The 21,809-nt window shown below is 38.1% G+C and overlaps 1 protein-coding gene across 2 annotated transcripts in view; it reads left to right on the plus strand.

Annotated features, from left to right (window-relative positions):
- plod2 (procollagen-lysine, 2-oxoglutarate 5-dioxygenase 2) overlaps nt 1-21,809 on the plus strand; it is a 45,478-nt gene that overhangs the window by 11,366 nt on the left and 12,303 nt on the right. Inside the window, exons 2-10 of one of the 2 annotated variants that reach the window (XM_053494406.1) lie at nt 3,553-3,644; nt 4,598-4,734; nt 7,725-7,888; nt 12,661-12,773; nt 13,026-13,089; nt 13,339-13,436; nt 18,506-18,607; nt 21,445-21,570; nt 21,682-21,803. In XM_053494406.1, the coding sequence (XP_053350381.1) occupies nt 3,553-3,644; nt 4,598-4,734; nt 7,725-7,888; nt 12,661-12,773; nt 13,026-13,089; nt 13,339-13,436; nt 18,506-18,607; nt 21,445-21,570; nt 21,682-21,803 (1,018 nt within the window). Of the gene's footprint in view, nt 1-3,548; nt 3,645-4,597; nt 4,735-7,724; nt 7,889-12,660; nt 12,774-13,025; nt 13,090-13,338; nt 13,437-18,505; nt 18,608-21,444; nt 21,571-21,681; nt 21,804-21,809 lie in introns of those variants that run through there. The other variant, XM_053494405.1, reaches the window with a different exon arrangement.

The raw sequence follows: 21,809 nt of genomic DNA on the forward strand, positions 1-21,809 counted from the left end.
TTTCTAATTTCAGACAGTCCCATTAAACGTGTGCCGCTATAAGCTAGTTTTGTATGTAAGCTCCTCAGGCGTAACACTGCCTTTGTGATTCTATTGCAACAGAGGAAGTGTCTGAAATGTTTTCTATCACAGTGAACACAGCTGTTTTGGCAGTAATACGTTTTCCAGATGTTATTCCCCCCCCTACCACTTTTTCAAGATTAAAATGAGTGTGTGTAATGGAGTAATGCTGTCTGAGTGCAGTCGAGGCAATGGCCTTCCTGATTCATGACGTGTAGTGCAGAAGGAAAAGAGAAACAAGACTCCACTGGTTGTCTCTGAGTCAGTGGTTTAAACTAACATTCCACTCAATGCATTACATTTCACTCTGGCTCATTAACTATAATTTATCTTCCTGGCATTATGTGAAGAGGGCTGAGATTTCATCCTTAAAAATAAAATCTTGTTAGGCTTAACATATTAATTGTGTTGTATTCATTGGAAGTTTTTAAGCATATTTTGCTAAATAATTTGAATTCAAGGATTCACAATGAATGTAATAATATTTTTTTCTATTGCTTTTAACAGCAACCTGTCACAACATTACAACTTCCAGACATCCAGATTTAGAATTAGATCCCGAATGAACAATACTCGTCATAGAAGTGGAGATGATGTAAGAACTCTTCTCCTTTTAAGTGATCCTGGAAACTGGGATTATAAATCCTTACCTTTTTTTTGCCACCATATGTGGAATTTATGATGTCATTTCCCCAGTAATAATGGATCGTGATGGCTTTCACCAGTCTGGCAAGAGCAGCTCTGTCTTCAGGGTTTGTTAGCACAAAGCAGTCTACCCCGTTATTTAATGCCTTTTGCACACTTCTATGTCCAAATCTTTTTTTTTTTTTTTCTTTTGTCTGCTATGTTGTCTGGATATTTCATCCTGCGCCTAACATTCATCTTTGTATAGTGTACATGCACTAGTCTGAATGGTGTTTTTGATCTTAACTTTTCCAGAGATGTAACATTCACATGCTTGTCAGTCCGTAAAATGCTTTGAAATATCGTGTGTTAAAAATGAATGAAAATCTGCTAAAAATCAATAGTGTAGCTATACAAGAACTAGTAAATGCAATATGCAGAAGTAAAATTGTCGGAAAATAGAGCATCAGAGATCAATTTTCAGCTCATGGTGTGACTTGGCCTTAGGTGCTCACCATTACTAAGATCATTATTTTGTTCAAAACACAATAAAAAATGAAAGAAACACATAATAAACAAGCAGGCCTAGTTTTGCCATACCAAGTTGGGCAGCCAGAACAAAAGAGTGAGACTTGAGAAGCATTTGAGAAGAACTAGTTTTCAATCCTGTATTCTGAAACATTTCTTTTGATACAGATTTTTTTAATTTCAATTCCGAATCTTGCAATTACTTGTACCACTAATAAAAAGTGTGAAGGTACAATTATGATGCAGTTAAGTCTGGCTTTTTCGGTATTGGTATGTGGGTTTTATTGTTCACTCATTTTTTAAAAACTTTTTTAATTATTGTGTTTTTTTTTTTACTATAGATAAAACGTGCTTACTTTGTACGCATTACAGTACATGCACATTGTATGTTTCATAAGTGTTTGCTTTGAGTTTGAGTTAACTATTAAAATTCTAATTGGATGGTCACAGTTTTCCCCATGCTAGCTAACAGGTTAGGAACAGAGCTGATTTTAGTTAGTCTTGGTTAATATTCCCGCATATTCAATGGATTTTATCACCATGAATGGAAATCAGAGGTGCACATTTTTTTTTGGTCTTTTGTAAATGTTTCTTGTACCTTAAGAGATTATATTAAACTGTTTTGTAAATGTAAGAGAAAAGAATTTAAAATAGTATTTCAGTTTCTACCAGGTAAATTATGTTAATGTTTCAAGGGGAGTGGTGGTTCAGGGGGCTGAGGCTCTAGGTTGTTGATTTGGAGATTTGAGGATCTGGGTTTGAGCCCCATTGTCGGTGAGTTGCCACACCCCATGCTACCCAGCCACTGCATGCAGTGCCGGACCAAAGTCAGGTTAGAAAAATGAGAGGATTACGTCAGGAAGGGCATCTGGCATAAAACTTGTGGATTGGATGTTCTGCTGTGGTGACTCCTTGATGGGACCAGCCAGAAGAATTAATTTATGCTGGTACTGTATTTACAGTACACTATAACTTGAGTGGAAACAAGTGAGGTATTTTAAATGTACAGCATTTGGCAAACACCCTTATTCCAAGCAACTAACATTCATCTAATTAATTAATTCACCTGATCAGTTGAGGGTTGAGGGCCTTGCTCAGTGACAGCTTGGTGGTGCAGGTGTTTAAATCTGCACGCTTCTGATCAGTCGTCTTAACCACTGGGCTACTCCTGCACATCTGTTCCAAACATACAATTAGTCTGAGTGAAACCTTTGGTTATACAGTAGTTGTTATCCTCATAAGTCAGTTATGCATTGTGTAAGTCATGGCTGTTCAAATACAGTGTGCAGCACAGATTGTTATTCACCAACACGTAAACACACATAGTAAACCTGGCTATTAACAGACTAGTTGAATCATCTGCGAACTGGCCCCTGGAACTGGATTTGAACAGCCCGGGTCTAATTGATAATCTATTGGGTTTAATTTTCACTTTGGTTGCTTAGATGTTGGACCAATAACTTTTGCATTTGGAAGAAAAAAAATGATCAGAATTAAACAACAGTTTGTTTTGACTGAGTAATTTGATTGGATGAGAGCCATTTCATGAGTGGCGTTATATAGCATAACAGCACTGGGATGTTTCACTATATGTATCAAAGCAAGGGTAAAAGTAGATCTGTACTGGCAAGTGGGAAGAGCAAACCTCAGCAAACTTCTCTAACTTCAGATCAAAGGCACTACTGGGTGTGTGGAACAAGGAATTATACACCCTAGATAGGTCACTAGATTTCTATTTAACACTATTTTGGATTTGGATTCTGAAGCCTGAAAGTTAGTTGACATTCTAAAGCGGAATACATGAAGTATATAAAGTATAAATTTACCTTTACCTTGCATTTTGGCTACATAGTACCAGTAAGGATTTAAAACTACTTTCACCCCTCTTAATGAACTGTCGGCCGCTCACTGTTGGACACCAGCTCTAGTCCCTTTGGTTCATGGACCACTGATTATAGCGATCACAAATCGTCTCTGTGTTTAACCATTTAACATGAGGGAACACACTTCTTGAACCAATTCTCATAGTGTTGACATAGGTTTGAGGTTTGGTTGCAGTTTGGTTTGGAGTAACCTGAGACCCTTTTTTTTATTCCATACTGTAGCCAAAAAAACAACATACATGGCATTATGGTAATGTGGCTCTTAAAAAGCAAGGGATTTTGGCATGGCTGATATCTCGTGTTGTGGACCAATGATTATGTCTTTTTTGAATGAAAAGGAATTTATAAGGTACTTGTATGTAACTACATTTTTTTTAAAAATAGCTTAGATCTGTTTGAATACATTCAGTGTAATTAAGCATGACCTTGTACGTTCCTTTTTTTCCCGTTTCTCTAGAGAAACTCCTCGTCCTGACTGTTGCTACAGAAGAGACTGATGGCTTTCTCCGCTTCATGCAGTCTGCAAATTACTTCAAATATTCAGTCAAGGTAAGTCTCATTGTGAGAAATGTTTCGCCAGTTACTCACTGCCAAATCTGTTTCTCCTAAAGCACTGACCTCGACTTAGTCTGAATTCTTTGGAGCTTTGTGTGATTTCAGAATGTCGGGATCTCGAGTAATTTCACAGGTGAACTAAAAGGAGTGAATGGCATTGGGAGCATCATGAATGTCAAAAATGTCTGGCTTTTAAGTCTGCTTCATTTTGCTTGTGGGATTGTTTAATTTAGTTTGATCTTTAAAAAAAAAATGGAATGAATTCTGACCAGGTCTGTCAAGGCTGGGTAGGGCTTGTGTTTTACTGCTATGTTTCCTAACATAACATGCAAAATGTATTTGAAGACTCCGAGCTTGGATCAGCTGGCTTTGCTTTGCCATTTCTGGAATCAAACCAAACAGTTTTCTATTTGCTCCTGGCCAGAGCACATGAGGATCCTCAATGTCAAAAGAAAGCTAAAGGGATTAGGTAAAATAAGGTTTCCATATTAATTTGTCCGTGGTGCTTCTATGCGTGATTATGTACAGTATAGCAGTGTCCAACATGTGAGCTGAGAGTTTCCAACCTGGTCGACCAGAAGATCTTCGAATCTGTGTAAAGCTAATTAAACTAGAAAATAGATTAGATGGCGGCACAGTGGCTTAGTGGTTAGAACTGTTGCCTTTTAACTACTGTATAGGGTCCGCGCTCGATTCCTGCCTCTGTGTGCATGGAGTTTCCATGTTCTTCCCGTGCTTGGTTGGTTTCCTCCCATAGTCCAAAGAATTTATACTTTGTTTACTGTATGAAGCCTTATTCATTTAACAATCTCAAATTTCAATTTGAGGGCCCCCCCTTTTTTTTTAATGGACTCTAAAGTGTACTGAGACTGTGTAATGTGGGCTATTATAAAAAAAAAAAAATACATGTGACACCTCTGATATAAATTGCTCATGGTCTTTTCCAGGTTTTAGGAATGGGTGAGCAGTGGAAAGGAGGGGACGTCGGAAACTCGATTGGTGGAGGACAAAAAGTCCGACTGCTCAAAGAAGCAATGGAAGCATTGGCTGACCAAGAAGACCTGGTGATCCTCTTTGTGGACAGGTATGGGGAAAGTGATGAGAGCATGAACATTATGCAAATTGTGTATGTAAATTTGGATAGTGTTCGAAATATAAGTCTGATTCCTTATATCCAAATCCTTTTTGGATCCTGGGTGGTGGGTGGTCTACCATTGATCAAACGTCTTTGTCTGGCACATCCTCAATCAGATTGAGATCTGAGGAATTTAAAATCTTGGAAACAACTTATTGACTTCTAAGACCTATATGCAGCAGGTTGTGATGCACCAAATGTTCTGATACCTTTCTTTCATGGCCAGTGTTTACTTTTTTTCAACAATTTGTGATACATTGGCTTATCTGTGGGATTGGTCTGGAGTAGCTGGCCTTTGGTACTCACAGGCATAGATGAGGCTTGGGTGCCCATGAACCTGTCACCAGCTTACTGGTATATAATTGATAATAAATTTTATTCAGTTCACCTGATGGTGGTGGTGTTTGGCTGATTGGTATACGGTATATGAAACAGTAGCACTATGTGGTTTTGGCACGTAAAGACTGATCTTTCTGACCAGTCTATAATAGATGATCTAAACAGCATTAGTTAGCTTTATGAACATAAGATTGTTGTAATTGAACCATATTGGCCGTCATTTCCCATTAGCTTCCTACAATTTTGTGGGGTTGTGTGTTTCTTTAAATTTAATTATGGCTTCGTTATTACCAGGCAGAAAAGACAAACCTCCCATGAGGAATATGCTCAGGCTCACACACTGGATGCCAAGACTTACAACAGCTGTGCTGTGGACTTGAGTTAAAATAGCCTCTTTCACCGATTCTTATTAAGACTTGTGGGTCAGTAGAAGGTTAGGGCTTTTCTTCACTTGCATGTGCGGAAATTGTTCCTAGGGTAGAGTTGGCAGTGAAATAGTTTGTGTCCTGTGCTGTTTTCCATTTGATATGTTACTGTGATTGGGGTTAATATGTTGCTAAATTGTTAAGATTCCATGGAAAGCTGTAAATGACTTCAGCAGGCAGTATGCTATTGTACAGGCACTGCAAAGCTACTGTATCATGAATATACATTTGTCCACCTACTAGCACTTATGCTATATTTTGTCTTTAATTTCACCATTCCTTATGTTAAATTATAGCACGTCTAGCATAATTAGCATGTCTGGCTTGCAAGAATAGACACGGACATTAATTAGCGTGAGACCAGTTTGAGGGAGACCTAGTGTTTTCAGCTCCCTTAATACCCACCTGCAATGTGTACTGTTTTTGGTTGCTTAAGATGGATCCCCAGAAACACCTTCCCTCAGTTCAGGGAAAGTCTTTTATATAACTTTCTGAAGATTCGAGACTACTAATTATAAATGCACGCGTCGCAATTCTGGGGTAAATTTTGGGTTTCTTTTATAGCTTCAAACTTTAGAGGAAAGCTCATAATGACAGCCTTTATGCAAAGATAACTAAGGCTTGTGCTTAAGCGAAGTATTTGTAAAAATTATAGTGAAGACAGATTCACCTTCTCTTCGTCTGCTATTCTTAAAATGGTTAGGTGTCTAGGGAGTAATGGAGGGCTGGGCGATATGTACATTGGAATATTGCACCTTGCTTTTAAAAAAAATAGCTTGCCGGAGCGTTCATATAAGAAATGTTGAAACCTGGTTAGGTGGGAAAAACATTCATAGTCTCTATTTGAGTTTGCATAAGTATGCAAAAAAATTCTCAGTTCTTAATGCAAAAATTTGGCATTTAAATGCTGGGCGTTCATATGCCGTTGGTACCACTGTATTCTAAAGTTTTATAAATCTGATGATGATTTATAGGTATGTTTAACTTATGAAAACATGCCTGTCAAACTTTATGAAATGATTAATAAATGATGCTAATTCCTGGTGAAAGTTGCTTATTCTCTAGGAAGCATTTTCATACAAGTGACTATTCAATCCAAGCAGAGGACGGAGCCTTTGGGTGAGCCACCTTGCCCACGGCTTCACCAGCGGCTAGAATATGACCTCACATTCCTCTGGATTATTAGTGCAAAACCATAGAATGAAACTCTTGCTATTTAAAGACAGTGCTTAGTGGTTTAGAATTGTAACATGGGGTGAACAGTGAGGTATGATGTGGAGATAGACATGCTTTTTTGACACAAAAAAGCCAGATGTGAGGCTGTAGAGTATGCTTCCGTTTTTGGAGATGTATGATGAATGTTCTTACCATGGATATTAATAGTGGCTGAAACAGGAAGCTTTAAATACCTCTTTGTGTTGACACAAATTTTCCGGATGGTTCTTAACTGAGGCTGCTAGACTGGTGACAGCGCAGATGGAAATGTTTTTTTTTTCCCCTCCTAAACTTTCATGGTTTCCTTTGACGGTAAAAACTAAAAAGGTGCCCATCAGTACAACACCACATAAAGATATACAATATAACATACTGTATAATAATTTTACCGCTTTATTGAAGCTGGTTTAAAAATTAGATAATTGTATCTAAATTAACTGCTTCCTTTTCTGAAATAGTTCTCCCAACAACCTTTTGTTGTAGTGTAGTGACAATGGATTGTATAAAACGACCAATTTAGGGTGTTAAAAGCAACATTACAATATTAGTTTGCAATATTCGTTTTTAAGATTTATTCTATTAATAATGTTAAAAGTGGACTGTTTCGCTGACAACAATCTCAGTTGTTTATCCAAATCTTCACCGGCAGACCCCAAAGACTTTAAATGGGATAAAGGGCGTGCAAATGTATGTATAGTCCAAGTCCTGTGAGTTTATGTCACATTGTGTGTTGAAATGCTCTTACTTCCAATATTAAATATAGCTCTGAGTTCTGTTGTTGATTACTTTCATGACAAAAAGATTTTTTTTTTCATTTTACTAGTACATATTTTTTTGGCCAAAACATATTAATTACTGACATAATTAAGGCTCTCTTACGTTGGTCGTTGGTCTAAATGGACGCACACTAACTGTGTTGGTTTAAGTATTCTATAAATGACACTTTCTCTATCTCTTTAGTTATGACCTTATCTTTGCTGGAGGCCCAGAGGAGATCTTGAGGAAGTTCCAGCAGGTCAATCACAAGGTGGTGTTTGCTGCAGAGGGTGTGATCTGGCCGGATGCGCACTTGGCAGAGAAGTACCCGTACGTTCGCAGTGGAAAACGCTTCCTGAACTCTGGAGGTAGGCATCTGGGGAATGTTTGGATCATGGGGTATTGGTAGAAATGATTAGGCTAATTGGTGTGAAGAGCGTGTGAGTGTGTGTGCAGGAAAAAAGCAGTAAAGGTGATGAGTGAGAGATAATAATTTAATGTGCATTTTAATGTTTTGTTTTCTTTGGTGATTGAATCAAATGTTTGCCAGCATAAGTAGAAAAAATTATTGGCGCCCCTTTTTTTTACAAATGTAAAACCATTTACAGGTACATGCAGTCTGTCTAAAATTCTTAGAACACATTCTTAAACCTTTAAAACATGGAAAGTAAATGTAATATTTAAAATTCAAGTTTTATTTATAAAGCGAATCTATTGGCACCAGTGTTGGGTGAGATAGGGGTATTAGTAGTTCACAGATTATGGGCCAAACTTCAAAGTGATGATGGTAGAATAATTATAAAGGTCTTGACTTAAACAACATGCATGAGGAATCACAAAGGAGTTTTCATTTTCTGCAATGGAAAAGTACTCGAACTAGTTACTTTTATCAGAAAATAACGCTGTAATGTAACTAATTACTTTTTAATGACAGTAATTATGTAATTTTGTTTTTTTTTTTACTTTAAAAAGTATCATCCCCAACACTGATTGGCACTATGTCTAGTTTCCTTTTTTTTAAATGTTAGTATATACTGTAGGTGATATTGACCATGTTACTGCTATGATAACTACATTCAGACCCAGTATACAAGTATAGCTCTAGGTCAGCGATGTGAATTCACTGAGCTGCCAAAACCCCTAAAATTATAATAAGCACAATGACTGTCATTAGCCTGTAAAAACAACAAAACTTTTCCGATAAGAATAGGATAGAGAAAGTGTTTCCTTTCTAACCTTCTACAGTCATACTGTGGTATTTCCTGAAGGACACCCAGCATACTGCTCTATTCATGTGAGAGTGCTCAATGAATAGGGTATTCATCAGAGAGAGAGAGAGAGAGAGAGTGCGTGGGGGAAAGAGGCAAAAAGGCAGTTGAAAAGGTCCACATATGAGAGGGGGAGTGTGTATATATATATATGGGAGAAAATTAGTTTTACCACACCCAATTCTTTCTACGTGGTTCTGTGGATCTTCTTCAATCCTTTATCTTTATCTTTTCCTGCCTCAACTCCTCCCAAGTTAAATGTAAACCGGGAGCTCATCATGGTCTCCAGACGCTCATCAGTCACCAGTTCACAAATCACAGTATTTATCTCGTGCACCTATTTTAACCAGCAGAATTACTGCCTTGGCATTCTGTTCAGTAGTACACCCTCCCTATCTGATCAGATCAGTGTGGATAAATGTATGGAATTATGGCGGGGTGTTGTTTGGTTTGGGCGTCACGGTTGACATGATCAGTCATGTGGAACTTCAGGGCTGGTCATTTTCTAACAGCAATCCAACACACTGCCACAGTAAACTGTGTCTAATACGCTGTAGGCAGGACATATAAATAAATAACGTGCTTGAGTGAGAACAGAAACGCCAGTGTTCTTCTCAAGACACTGATTTACACATCTTGCCAATGGACTTGCAAAATCCTTGCAAAACACATGCAAATTAATATTTTTTTATAATATTATAATAAATATACAGTATACCTGCAAAAATTTTGAGTTTACTTTCTTGCTTCAAACCTTTTTCATTTCATGCATGTTGAGTTCCTATTCTCAATCCTGGTCCTGGAGAACCCCCTGCCCTGTCTTTTTTAGCTCTCATATCAGATTAGTTAAATAAGCTAATTAACAGTCTTTCTTGAATTGGATTTGGTGTGATAAAGAAGCCTGACTGGGTTCCTCCAGGACCAGGGTTGAGAACCATTGCGATCGTTTATTTAAAACTTTTCTCCAGGTACACTTGACCGTAAGTGCTTTAGCAATAACAACACTACTGTCTCCCTCTCCCTGTAATGACTACTTACAGGAATAACAAAAATACACCACAACGTCATCACAGATATTTTAGTCCTGTTTAGTAAGCCCTTTATTCTTGTTAGGGTCCTGTCGGATCTGAAGGCAATCCTGAAAACACTGGACACATGGCAGGGCACAACCCTGGTAGTTTTCTTGCCAAGTGGCAATTTAAAGTAATCAGTCCAGCCACCAGTATATTTTTGGGATGAAACCAACATGAACATGGGAAGGACATTCAGAACTCTGCTTAGTACTGCAGACTTGCCACGTGCTGCCTCACCATCCTGCCCACAAATATTTCAATATAAACATATTTAGGGTAATTTAGGGTGAAGCCTTCCTTTATAAGCCGAGCTATTAAGTAAGTGTGATAATTTCATCCCAGGTTGCAGATTTTAAGGAAGATCGGCTGGAACAATTTACAAATTATTTTTGTAACAGCAATTTATTTTTACATAAGACCTCAAACACATTACAGTGATAAGACTCTTAGCCACAATAAAACATTAGAATAGTACAGAAATTTTGAAGAAGAAGTCTGTACATCCGTGAATGACGATCCTGTCTAAGGTGACTCAGACCCCACTGCAGTCGTTCCCTTGAATATAGAGCAGAATGCCTGACCCATGAAAAGCGACAGACGCTGTAGTAACTAGTCGCTACCTTGCGTACGAGACGCATCTGTCTATGTGAACTGTACACACAATCATTCACCAACACCACTTCCACATTACAGGAACTCGGCTGGGAGTTATTGCCACATTCCCCGTACAGCCCTGAGCATTTACACATGTTTGGGCCATTAAAGGAGTTCCTGGGAGGCCAGCGCTTGAGACCTGCAGCAGGCGGTTTGATCATGCCTCCGGTGTACTGAGAAAAACTTCCTACCTTAATGTTATCCGAGCACTAATGAAATGGGATAAGCAGGGGATTATATAGAGAAATAAAGAGAGTTTTTATGTGTTTTTTTATTTTTTTATAATTTCTTCATGTCTGTGCTCAATTAACTTAACTGCTGAAATTATAATTTGAGACATCTGTGCTTTATTGCTCAGTAGTAAACTTACCACATCTAATTCAATGATTTAATTAAGCAAGAGCTTTAAACCAGTGAATGATTCAGACACAAGTAGTTTTTTGTTCATTCTTGAATCCTATTTCTATTTACAGTATAGAGACCTTTATATTGTAGTATTATTGGCGGTGATGCTATTTTTATTTTGTTGTTGTTTGCAATATAACCTACAAGTTTGTTTTTGCTATACAGAGAGCTTTATATTATATAGTACATGTATACATCTGAGAAAACATCTCATTTAATGATTAAAAAAATCTAGGTTTGGACAAAAAGCCATAAACATAAGATTTAATAGATCTCTGATTAAAGATGTCCACACCTGCTAAGTCCTAGCTAAGGCTATGTTCACTTAGATCTGTTTTGGTAGGGCTGTCAGAGCACACAGAACTGATGTTTTCGGATCTGAGTCACTTTCGTACTTGGTTCTAGATCAGATTAATAACTGTTACGCAGTCCTGTGCTTAAATGGGAATGATCAGGTCTGAATTTATGTGACTTTGTGCATATTTGTGCTAAAATCCATCTATTGTTTGAAATGAATGAGTGGTTACACCCAGACGGTACGACCAAAGGGATATCTATGTGTACAGTACGTGTGTGCCACTGGAGAGGACAGATGTGTCCACATTAGAGTCAGATAAAAGTCACTTGTAATCATTAATGTGACCTGTCATGACATGACCAAAACTCGGAAATGTGGCTTGTAATGTGAAAGTAGCCTAAGTGTACATGGGTAAATGTTATCATGATTAAATCTCGGTTCCTATCAAGGTTTTAGATACAGTAGCCTATAATTGACATAAGTACAACCAGATCAGTGTGTAAACAGATAATGTTTGTCAAAATTGTCCTCATGCCACTATTACGACTTTTTTTTTTTACGTCTTTAAAATCCAAGATCCATGCAACATAGAAACTTGCATACAAGAAAATGTTAAAACCTTATATGTCTCGACATAAACAGTAAATGTTGAGCAGGTAAGCAAAATGTGTGTTTTTGTAAAAGTGGAATATTTCAGTTATAGGTGTGTCTGATAAGACTAAAAGACGTGGTAATTATTGCATGTTCTTTAATATGCAGGTTTCCTCTCAATACAGAGTGGTTTTTATTGGTTTTTCTACCCCTGACTAAAAATTACACATTGTCAAAAGGATCATTTATAAAGATTGAAGAGCTTCTCTGTCACAATTACTGCTTGTCTCGGACAGCGGTTACACTCTAAAAGTCTATTTATGAAACAGAGTTGTGGAAGCCATTTAAAGGAACCTTTTGCTTCCCATGGGTAATTTAAATGAGGGTCTTTGGTTTAGCACTCTTTCTCCATTTGTTTCATCTCTCTCATTCCTTCTTTCCACGGTATGCCGTGTGTAAAGGCACTGAGGACATCTTAATGATGGGCCCTAAAAGGCACAGACACCCACAACGTACCCGTGCCCTGCAATTTCCCTTTGCAGCTTGTGTTCCTGAGGAATGCAGCATGCAGGTCATGATTGAGGCTGAATAGCCGGAGCCATGAGCAGATCGCTGGACTCTCTCACACACTGAGACTCAGGGCCTTTCTGGGTTTTTACATTGTGTCACAACCCCATGATTTGCAGAGGTTTTTTCAGGCCCAGCGCCAGATTTGCTTTAAAGCCGAGGCATTTCCATGACCAAAATAATTGACATAAAGTAACCGCCTTGACAGCTGCCTGAAATATGCTCTTTTACTTTCTCACACGGTCTTTTATAGCGGGCCGTAAACTCTGATGTTGTTTTTCCAGGCTTCATCGGCTACGCCCCGCACATCAATAAGATTGTGAATCAGTGGCAGTTGCACGACAACGACGATGACCAGCTCTTTTACACAAAGATCTATGTGGATCCACTGCAAAGGGTGAGTGTGTGTGTGTGTGTGAAGTCCAGACCTTCTGTAGAGACCGTAATTCAGCTCGTAATCTGACCACGTGTTACTATAACATGCATGACAACACATCGCACCCGCTCGAAACAAACAGGATAAAATTACGGTTTGGAGGAAAAAAAATCACATGGCCGCACTGTTCATGCTCTTACTTCATATATTGTGTGTGTGTGTGTGTGTGTGTGTGTGTGTGTGTGTGTGTGTGTGTGGGATGCGTGTTTTCAGGAACGTCTTAACATGACTTTGGACCACAAGTGCCAGATATTTCAGAATCTAAACGGAGCAGTGGGTGAGTCAGTTCACAAAGAATTCCTACGACTATCTAAATGGTTTGGAATTGTGCCTTAATATACATGTAGTGATATACTGATACACTCTTCTGTAGCGTCTTTGGCCCATTTAAGATTATTCCATTATTTCTACCACTTTCTATTGTTTTTACTACAACAGTGTGGTTCATGTGGTTGCACTGCTGTCAAAGTGCCATTTAAAGTAATTGAAATTACTTCCAAGTCCAAACACTTTTATTTCCTTGCAGATGAGGTTTTGCTGAAGTTCGGGACAGAGAGGGTTCGGATCAGGAACATTGTCCACGATAGTCTTCCTGTGGTCATCCATGGCAACATAAACACCAAAGTAAGCAGTTCCCTTAGGTTGCTTTCACATTTAAGGTTTTGATATATTTTTTTTCCCCCACAGCGCACTTTAGTTTTAAACTTTTTGTTGCTTTTTTGCTTTGCTTTTCCCGAAAACACAATTTGGAAAAGAAAAAGGTTAAACTTTTCAGAAATGTACTCAGTCACATCAAACAAGTTATTTTTATCGCTGACTAGGAATGCAAACATATGTGAACACTTTAATTCATTTGAACAGACAATTTGTTCTAATCAGTTGGAAGTGCAAATAGCATGCAGAGTATAATTTTTTTTCCCTTTCTTTTTCATTTTCTTTAGTAAGGTTCATGGAGCATCTAGGTAAAATAATAGTGGTACTACTACTAATAATAATAATTATTATTAAAATAATAATAACAAATATATAAAAATATTAATTATTTTACCAGTCCCATATTTATAAAATTTTCCCTGCTACTAAATATTCCACATTTAAGTGTAACAAAGTTGAAGCGATTGGGAACGACAGCAACTCAGCCACAAAGTGGTAGGCCATGTAAAATCACAGAGCGGGGTCAGCGGATGCTGAAACATAGTGCACAGAGGTTGCCAACTTTCTGCAGAGTCAGTAGCTACAGACATCTAAACTATATGCAGGGTTCAGATTAGCTCAAGTCATCACTCAGTGCAATGCAAAGCATCGGATGCAGTGGTGTAAAGCACTTTAGAGCAGTGGAAACATGTTCTCTGTACTGACGAATCACGCTTCTCTGTCTGGCAAACTGATGGATAAGTCCGAAGTTGGCGTTTGCCAGGAGAACAGTACAGTACTTGTCTAACTGCATTGTGCCAACTTTTAAAGGGGGATTGATGTGGGATTGTTTTTCTGAAGTTGGGCTCGGCCCCTTAGTTCCAGTGAAAGGAACTCCTAATGCTTCAGCATACCACGATGTTTTGGACAATATCATGCTTTTAACTTTGTTGGAACAGTTTGAGGAGGGCCACTTCCTGTTCCTGTGTGAAAAATTTCAATAAACACACTCCTAAATATTATATATATATATATATATATATATATATATATATATATTTTTTTTTTTTTTTTTTTTTTTTTTTCAATAGATTTTTTCATGACTCCAAAATCTATTGCCATTCCTCCTTAATCCTACAGGTGGCACACTCTAAACTATTATATATTATAATATAGTGTGTGTGTGTGTGTGTGTGTGTGTGTATATATATATATATATATATATATATATATATATATATATATATATACACACACACACACACACACACACTGTGTCATGAATTGCCACACAAAAGAATTGCGATACATCACAGAAACGATTTTACTCCCATCTCTAATATTAATATTTATATTACACAAAGCCTGTTGTGTAAGCAAACTTACAGTACTTCTTGGCTAACGGGATATTAATGTGTAATAAGAAACTTCTAACTCCAACAACTTTTCTAATTCCTGAGCACACAATCAGTCATGTCTGACATACGTTCCCGAACACATTGTCTTTTTGGCAAACCACTCTCATTCTCTAGAATTTCACAGCCATATGATTCGTCAGTCGGGTGTGGGTGGACAGGTTTCCAAGAAATCCAGCCGATAGTTTTCTCAAGGTTCTAGGCTTGAGCCGAGGAAAGTTGGAGATGAATATAGAGATTCAGAATCCCTACCAGACCAGCTGTTCCTTTTCTTTTCCCTTCACCATGGCCATCATGATAATTTAAACAAATCCGGCCTAGGGTTGAGTCATCGTCTCTTAACCTTTAAACATCTGTATGTGTTACTTTTAATGACTAATTATTATCGACCTAGTAATGAACCTCTGCTTGTTTTTTTTATTGGGGTTTTCAAGAAAATCCACACAGTACTCTATAAATGCAAGCATGGCACCTAAGAGGAAGCAGAAGCACCAGTGCACTAATGTCAGGGACAGACGTAATCCGTCTGGTTTACGTCTTCTGTCTCTTTATAAACAACAAGAGCTCCTCACTTTCCGTTGTACACTGCTGACCTCATTGGAGCCCAGAGCATAATATCCCAGTTCCTAATACGGTCACGTTTATGTGCAGTCAATGCAAGACTTAAATCCAGGACTACTTACAACATTAATAATCTAAACTGAATGTAAATTCTGAAAGCGCTTGCATCTGCCGGCCATCTGTTGTTGGACAGGGTAGAAGATTTACCATTTAGTTTTAAAGGACCGCCTTCCAGGGGTGAAAATCGTTGTGGCAGAGTGTCCATGTCTACCTGGCATCAATCCAAGTACGGAGAGCTAATTTCAAGCAGGATTATAACACTGCTGTTTTGGCAAGAATACATATCAGGATTTTCAGTTTCTATCAGGCAATCCAATTATACTGAATTACAATATCATCAAAGAGAATAAAAAATGTGGATTTGTACCCAGGAACTGCTGCTGTAATCATAAAAAATGACCTCTGCTCATCTAATGAGTCACAGATTAGACTTTTATACTGTACTGATTCATAATCCCACTATCTGGTGTCACCCAGAAAATGATTTTGCTCCATTTTTAATCTGGTTATGGTTCGCCTGTATGTTAGTTTTTTTTATTAGTGGCTGTTTAATACATTTTGGAATTCGATCGTCAGTTATACCAGAAATCATGTATTGTCATGTTCCCGCTGTCTAAAAAATTAAACAAGCTAATTTTATGATATTCACTTACATATTTTAGGCGGCACGGTGGTGTAGTGGTTAGCACTGTTGCCTTGCACCTCCAGGGTCCGGGTTTGATTCCCGGCCAGGCTCAATTCCCGTCTCTGTGTGCATGAAGTTTGCATGTTCTCCCTGTGCTTGGTGGCTTTCCTCCGGGTACTCCGGTTTCCTCCCACAGTCCAAAGATGTGCAGGTTAGGTTAATTGGCGTTCCCAAATTCCCCGTTGTGTGTGTCCTGCGATGGATTGGCACCCTGTTCAGGGTGTACCCTGCCTTGTGCCCTAAGCCTCCTGGGATAGGCCCCAGGTCCCCGCGACCCTGAATACAGGATAAAGTGGTATAGAAGATGAGTGAGTGAGCGACTTACATATTTTACACACATATTCAAAATTATTTTATAGTTGTAACCATTGGTATACAGAATATACTGTATTAATATACAAGGTAAGCCTATTTATATAACAATATAAATTTTAATCAATAACAAGTGGATGCGCTGTAGAAGGGTCTGGAGAAGCGATATACTATAGCAGCTGGATAGTTAGTCCAACCTGTCTAGGTAGTTTAAGTGAAACCAGCGTTAAAAAAATCTAATCCCTCTATAGTCTTAGTAAAGTTTGAACAATAGGTAGTTGTAGATCAATGGCATGCTATAGATATCTGTGAACTTGTGGAGCTAATTCGTTTGTCTAGCCAAAACAACTCCTTATTAGATACAGTACACCTGTTTAACTGGTTGTTAAGTCAAAAATATAATCAGCCAAACACATGGCAGTGACTCAGTGCATTTAAGACGATCTGCTGGAGTTTCAAACTAAGCATTAGAATGGAAAAGAAACCTTTAAATAGAAGACATGACCTGGTGCACCTCCTTTCAGCCAAGAACAGGAAACTGGGGCTACAATTAAAAATTTCATCTTAATGGCCCGCACAGTCACCAGATCGCAATCCAATTGAAGAGTTTTGGGATGTGGTGCAACGTGACATTCGCATCATGGATGTGCAGCCGACAAATCTGCAGAAACTGCTTGATGCTATCATGTTAATATGGATCAAACTCCCAGTTGAATTTATGCTGTGAGGAGTTAAGGCAGTTTTTTTCACATGGACAAACTACACATACAATCCATATAATCTAAAAGGTTTTCTGCTGCAGATCTACATGCTACCGCTAACCATGCCACAATGTACACAGTGTAATCTGGAAGTGAGACATTTGTAAGTAAATGTTTATTTATATGCCTTACTGAAACCAAAATGGCATTTCCTGGACTTAGGATAAAGGTACGTTTGAGCAAGGAGAATTAGAGCCAGACGCGTTTACATAAAACAGCAGTACAGTAGATATTCAAGTCCATGATCTTTCAAGAAAATAAAGAGCCCTGGATGTAGCCATGGTCTACCCTGGTTGCTGAAAAATTGTTGTGGTGGAAATGTGCATCGTAGTATCCCAAAATGTTCCCGCATTCTTTCAAATGCTCCTGAACCAGAAATTTGCCTAACAATAAATCCAATACAATTTGAGACAGATCTTGGCAGATTCTCCCCTCAAATCTGTCTCTGCCAAAAATTAGCATTGCTATGAGTGTGCTAGGCCTTTAACACAAGTCACTGCTCCCCCAAAGTGTGTGTAGTATTGCTACAGCTGAAATACCCCACTTTTTTTCATGTCTAACTCCATTTATTTTACATCTTCTCTAAATGTGCGCTTTTACAGTCTATAGAAAGGGAGCTACTCCTAGGATAAGCGCTGCTAGAGAATACCAGAACTGGACAACAAGCCAGGACGAGAAGTATCTTCCTATATGAGGTCACAATAGGGGAAATATCTAATTGGCTTGTTTAAGCCCCAGCCAACACAAAAATGGAAAAATGACTAGAAAACATGACATTTTTTTCCCCCTTATGTATTAAGCTTGTACACAGAGGAACTGGAATCCCATATGAATGCATTACAGCTCCTGCAGTGTAATGTAGATTGAGGCTGAACTGAAGATGCTGGTAGATAAAATATGGGTAAAGGAATTACTTCAAAGGAATTCCTAATCTGATCTATTTGCATATTATCAAGTCTTTTTATGGTCATTGATATGTAGCTTATTTATGTAGTAAATGATTTTAGCGATGTAATCTGGAGTTGATCTTTCTATATGTTTTTGTCTGAATAGTTTCTTCCCTAACAAAAAGCCATTGTATCCCAGTCTTCACATGTATTACATTACCACCAGATTATCGCCATAAAATCCAGTAAAAGAGTCAGAAATTATATTTATAATAACATCTGTCCCTTATGTAGATACTGTTTCAATATTTGGCTAGGGCCGTATTTATCTAGGCTATACTAAGTCCTTACATAACTCCTTACATTTTTTCTTTCTTAGATTTATTTGAACTACTTGACCAATTACGTCCCAAATGTCTGGACCTACGAGCGGGGCTGTACCACCTGTGACCAAGACATGTTGGATTTGTCTCAACTCGCAGTAAGTAAACCATGAAGTCAGATTTCCTTAAAAAAACTCTTATCATTTGATGGATTTACTGGATTCTCATGTGTGGGAGTGTGTATGTTACTGTAGGAGTAATCCAGGAACTTGAGACTTTCTTGAGACTAACCAGAGCTGTCATCAAATCCAACAACAACAACAACAAAAACAGTGTCTGGAGAATTGAGTCTACAGTATGGACAGGAAATTCTGTGTTACTGTGTGGTACAGGAAATGGCTTTCTGGTTTTTACAGAAGGTTTACTTAGACGGGTGTCTCCCAGCACTAGGCCACTTTTTAGTGGCCTAAGCATTATGGGCTTCGTGCACAGGGCAAGTTTCTGTGGTTGGTCTGAAAATTTGCGCAGCAGGGTTCAACCAAGGCTGGCAGTTTCTAAAGGAGGTGTTTGGGCTTATCGGTGGACCAGCTGTTGCTTAGTATCCCCTTATTTAACCTCTGAGTTGCTCACCATGGATAATTACTGCCACATGGCACTGGCTGAATGGTGAAGTAATGCTGGAATGTTAAACTCCGGCTTGTGTCTGAGATATTTAGAGTACAAAATAAATAAATAAATGTCTAGATCAGGCTGGCATGATTATATTCATACAATTTCTTTTTTTTTTAATAAATATTGTGAAATAAATATGATGTCTAACAGTAACAGTCTGATTTTCGTAAAAATCTTGCAGATGTAATCTTCAAATTTATTTATCCATCTATTCATTTAATTCTTGTTTATTTTATGACATCATACATAGGACTCTCACTTTTACCCAACACGGTGAAAAGTATACAAAGATTTCAGTAGATGATCTTTCACAGTGCAATGTGAATATGTGGAATTATTTTGAGTTTCATCATAAATGATGCATGCATAAATCGCATTTAGGTCATTTGTGCAAAAACTTTCTGGTGTCTGTCTTTCCATCGACCAAGCCCAGTCACTTGACGTTGTGCAAACGTTTATGTGCAGACCCAATTTTGCATACAAATACACATCACTTGGCTGAGAAATGAGGAGAAACACCCTTTTAGACAACATTGTAACATTCAGACACATCTGGATGTATATTATTAGGTCTGAATCTACAGGCTGTACGTCTTTTGGTCCGGTGGTGTTTCTAAGATTGTCTCATGTTTCTTCTTTAATGGAATACATTTTTTGTTATTTGATGTTCATTGTTGAAAAAGTGATTATAGATTACAGGCCAGGCAGGATGGTGGCATAGTCGTTAGCACCCAAGTCTCCTGGGATAGGCTCCAGGCCCTGTGCGACCCTGAATACAGGATAAAGTGGTATAGACGATGAGTGAGAGTGAGATTATAGTCATACTGTAGGTGTAAAGTAACTAAGTACATTTACTTTGTTACAGTATTTAAGTACATATTTTACATACTTTTACTTGAATAGGTTTATTAAATTATACTATTTACTTTTACTTCACTATTTACTATAGGATATATTTGTGCTTTCACTTTAAGGAGGAATGTAAAAAGAGGACATTTATCTGAGTAATTTTTTGTACTTTATCCACCACTGATTTTAATCAGCCAAATTTTTTTATAAGAACTGGATACTTAGTTGTGAGCAATATTATGCATTGAAATAAATTATTTAGCTGATTACAGCTCAACAGGCCAGAAACCAATCTCAGAGATGTCGACATTAAGTTGAACGGGTTTTGTAGACTTTTATAGATTTGTCATTTCATTTATCATATCCAGAATAATTGACACTAATTCTAAATTTTTTGTTGCATCTGTTTTTTCATGTGGCTCATGAACAGTCAAGAAAGTATGTCCTCAAAATATTTCTCCCTTTCACTCGTTCTTGCTTTGTTAGTAACACAAAGTATTAAAAGATATCTGGAAGTTTTCCTACTCCCTCTATCCAAGGAATGCGGAATCAGCCAATCACACATTTCATCCTGGCTGCGTGCCATGGACACCGAGGTTGGAAGAGTGCATTATGTTGTCTTTAGATAAATGTCATGGGAAAGTATGTTTGAAACCCTGACCTAAGATAGTATCCCACTGGTCCACTGCTTGACCCCAGTTTCTGGCAGATTATGTTTAATGCACTTAAGTGCTTGGCCAGATTCTTCTAAAGATACAGTAATATACGCTTATCCACAATCATGATTTAAACACCCTGGAAGATTATGTATTTCAATTATTTGATTTTCTGCATCCATTCACGAATGACATGAAAATAAATTATGCCTTTAGTAATATAGAAAATTAGCATTCCTGAAAATCTATAATACAGTTGGTGTTTTAACAGCCGGAAAATTGACTTGCAACACTTCACACCTGGTAAAAAATCCCAACAAAGACTTTCCTTCCTGAGAAAACTGAAACAGCCACAGCTGCAACAGAAACATCTGGCAAATTTCTACCATTGAGAGCCTCCTGAGAAACTGCATGGGTGTGTGCTGTGTCAGCTGACCGGCCGCTGAGTGATAGGTCCTGAATCGTGTGATGAAGATGGCGTGGGGCATTGTTGGGACAGAGGTCCTGAGCTTGGAGAGTATTTATGCTAGCCAACAAAGGAACAATACTAGCAGCATTATTTGAGACATCACAAACCCTGGTCACTTGCTGTTTGAATTGTTGCCATTTGGGCAAAATATTCAGGTCAATATAATCCTGCACAAATAGGCCAATTAACAGCTTTCTTTATTTTCTTACTTTTATAAGAGAGAAACTCAACAACACCATTTTATCCAGTTTTGTAATGCTGAGAAAAGATAAATGTTGAATGTTTCTTGGCTGTTTAGTTGTTAATTGTCAAATTGGACAACTAAACAGTTCCTATTCTTCCTAAACAGGATTATCCAAGAGTTAGGATCGGCGTGTTTATCGAGCAGCCGACCCCATTTCTTCCCGAGTTCCTCCAGCGGATCTTGACTCTGGATTATCCCAAAGATAAACTGGATGTCTTCATCCATAATAGTGTAAGTGTGAAGCTACATTCCATTCCAGGAAGAAAAAAAAAACGTAAGCTGCAAGCTAGTGTTTATGATTCAGCTGACAGTATCCTCATTCCACCCTTTCTGCTCTGCTAGGAGGTTTACCATGAGAAGCACTTAGAGGCATTCTGGAAGGAGAACAAAAATGTATTCCATAGTTTTCAAGTTGTTGGCCCTGAAGAGATCTTGAGCCAAGGAGAAGCAAGGAACCTGGGCATGTAAGC

This window comes from Clarias gariepinus, chromosome 4, assembly GCF_024256425.1.
Source record: "Clarias gariepinus isolate MV-2021 ecotype Netherlands chromosome 4, CGAR_prim_01v2, whole genome shotgun sequence".
Classification (NCBI taxonomy): domain Eukaryota; kingdom Metazoa; phylum Chordata; class Actinopteri; order Siluriformes; family Clariidae; genus Clarias; species Clarias gariepinus.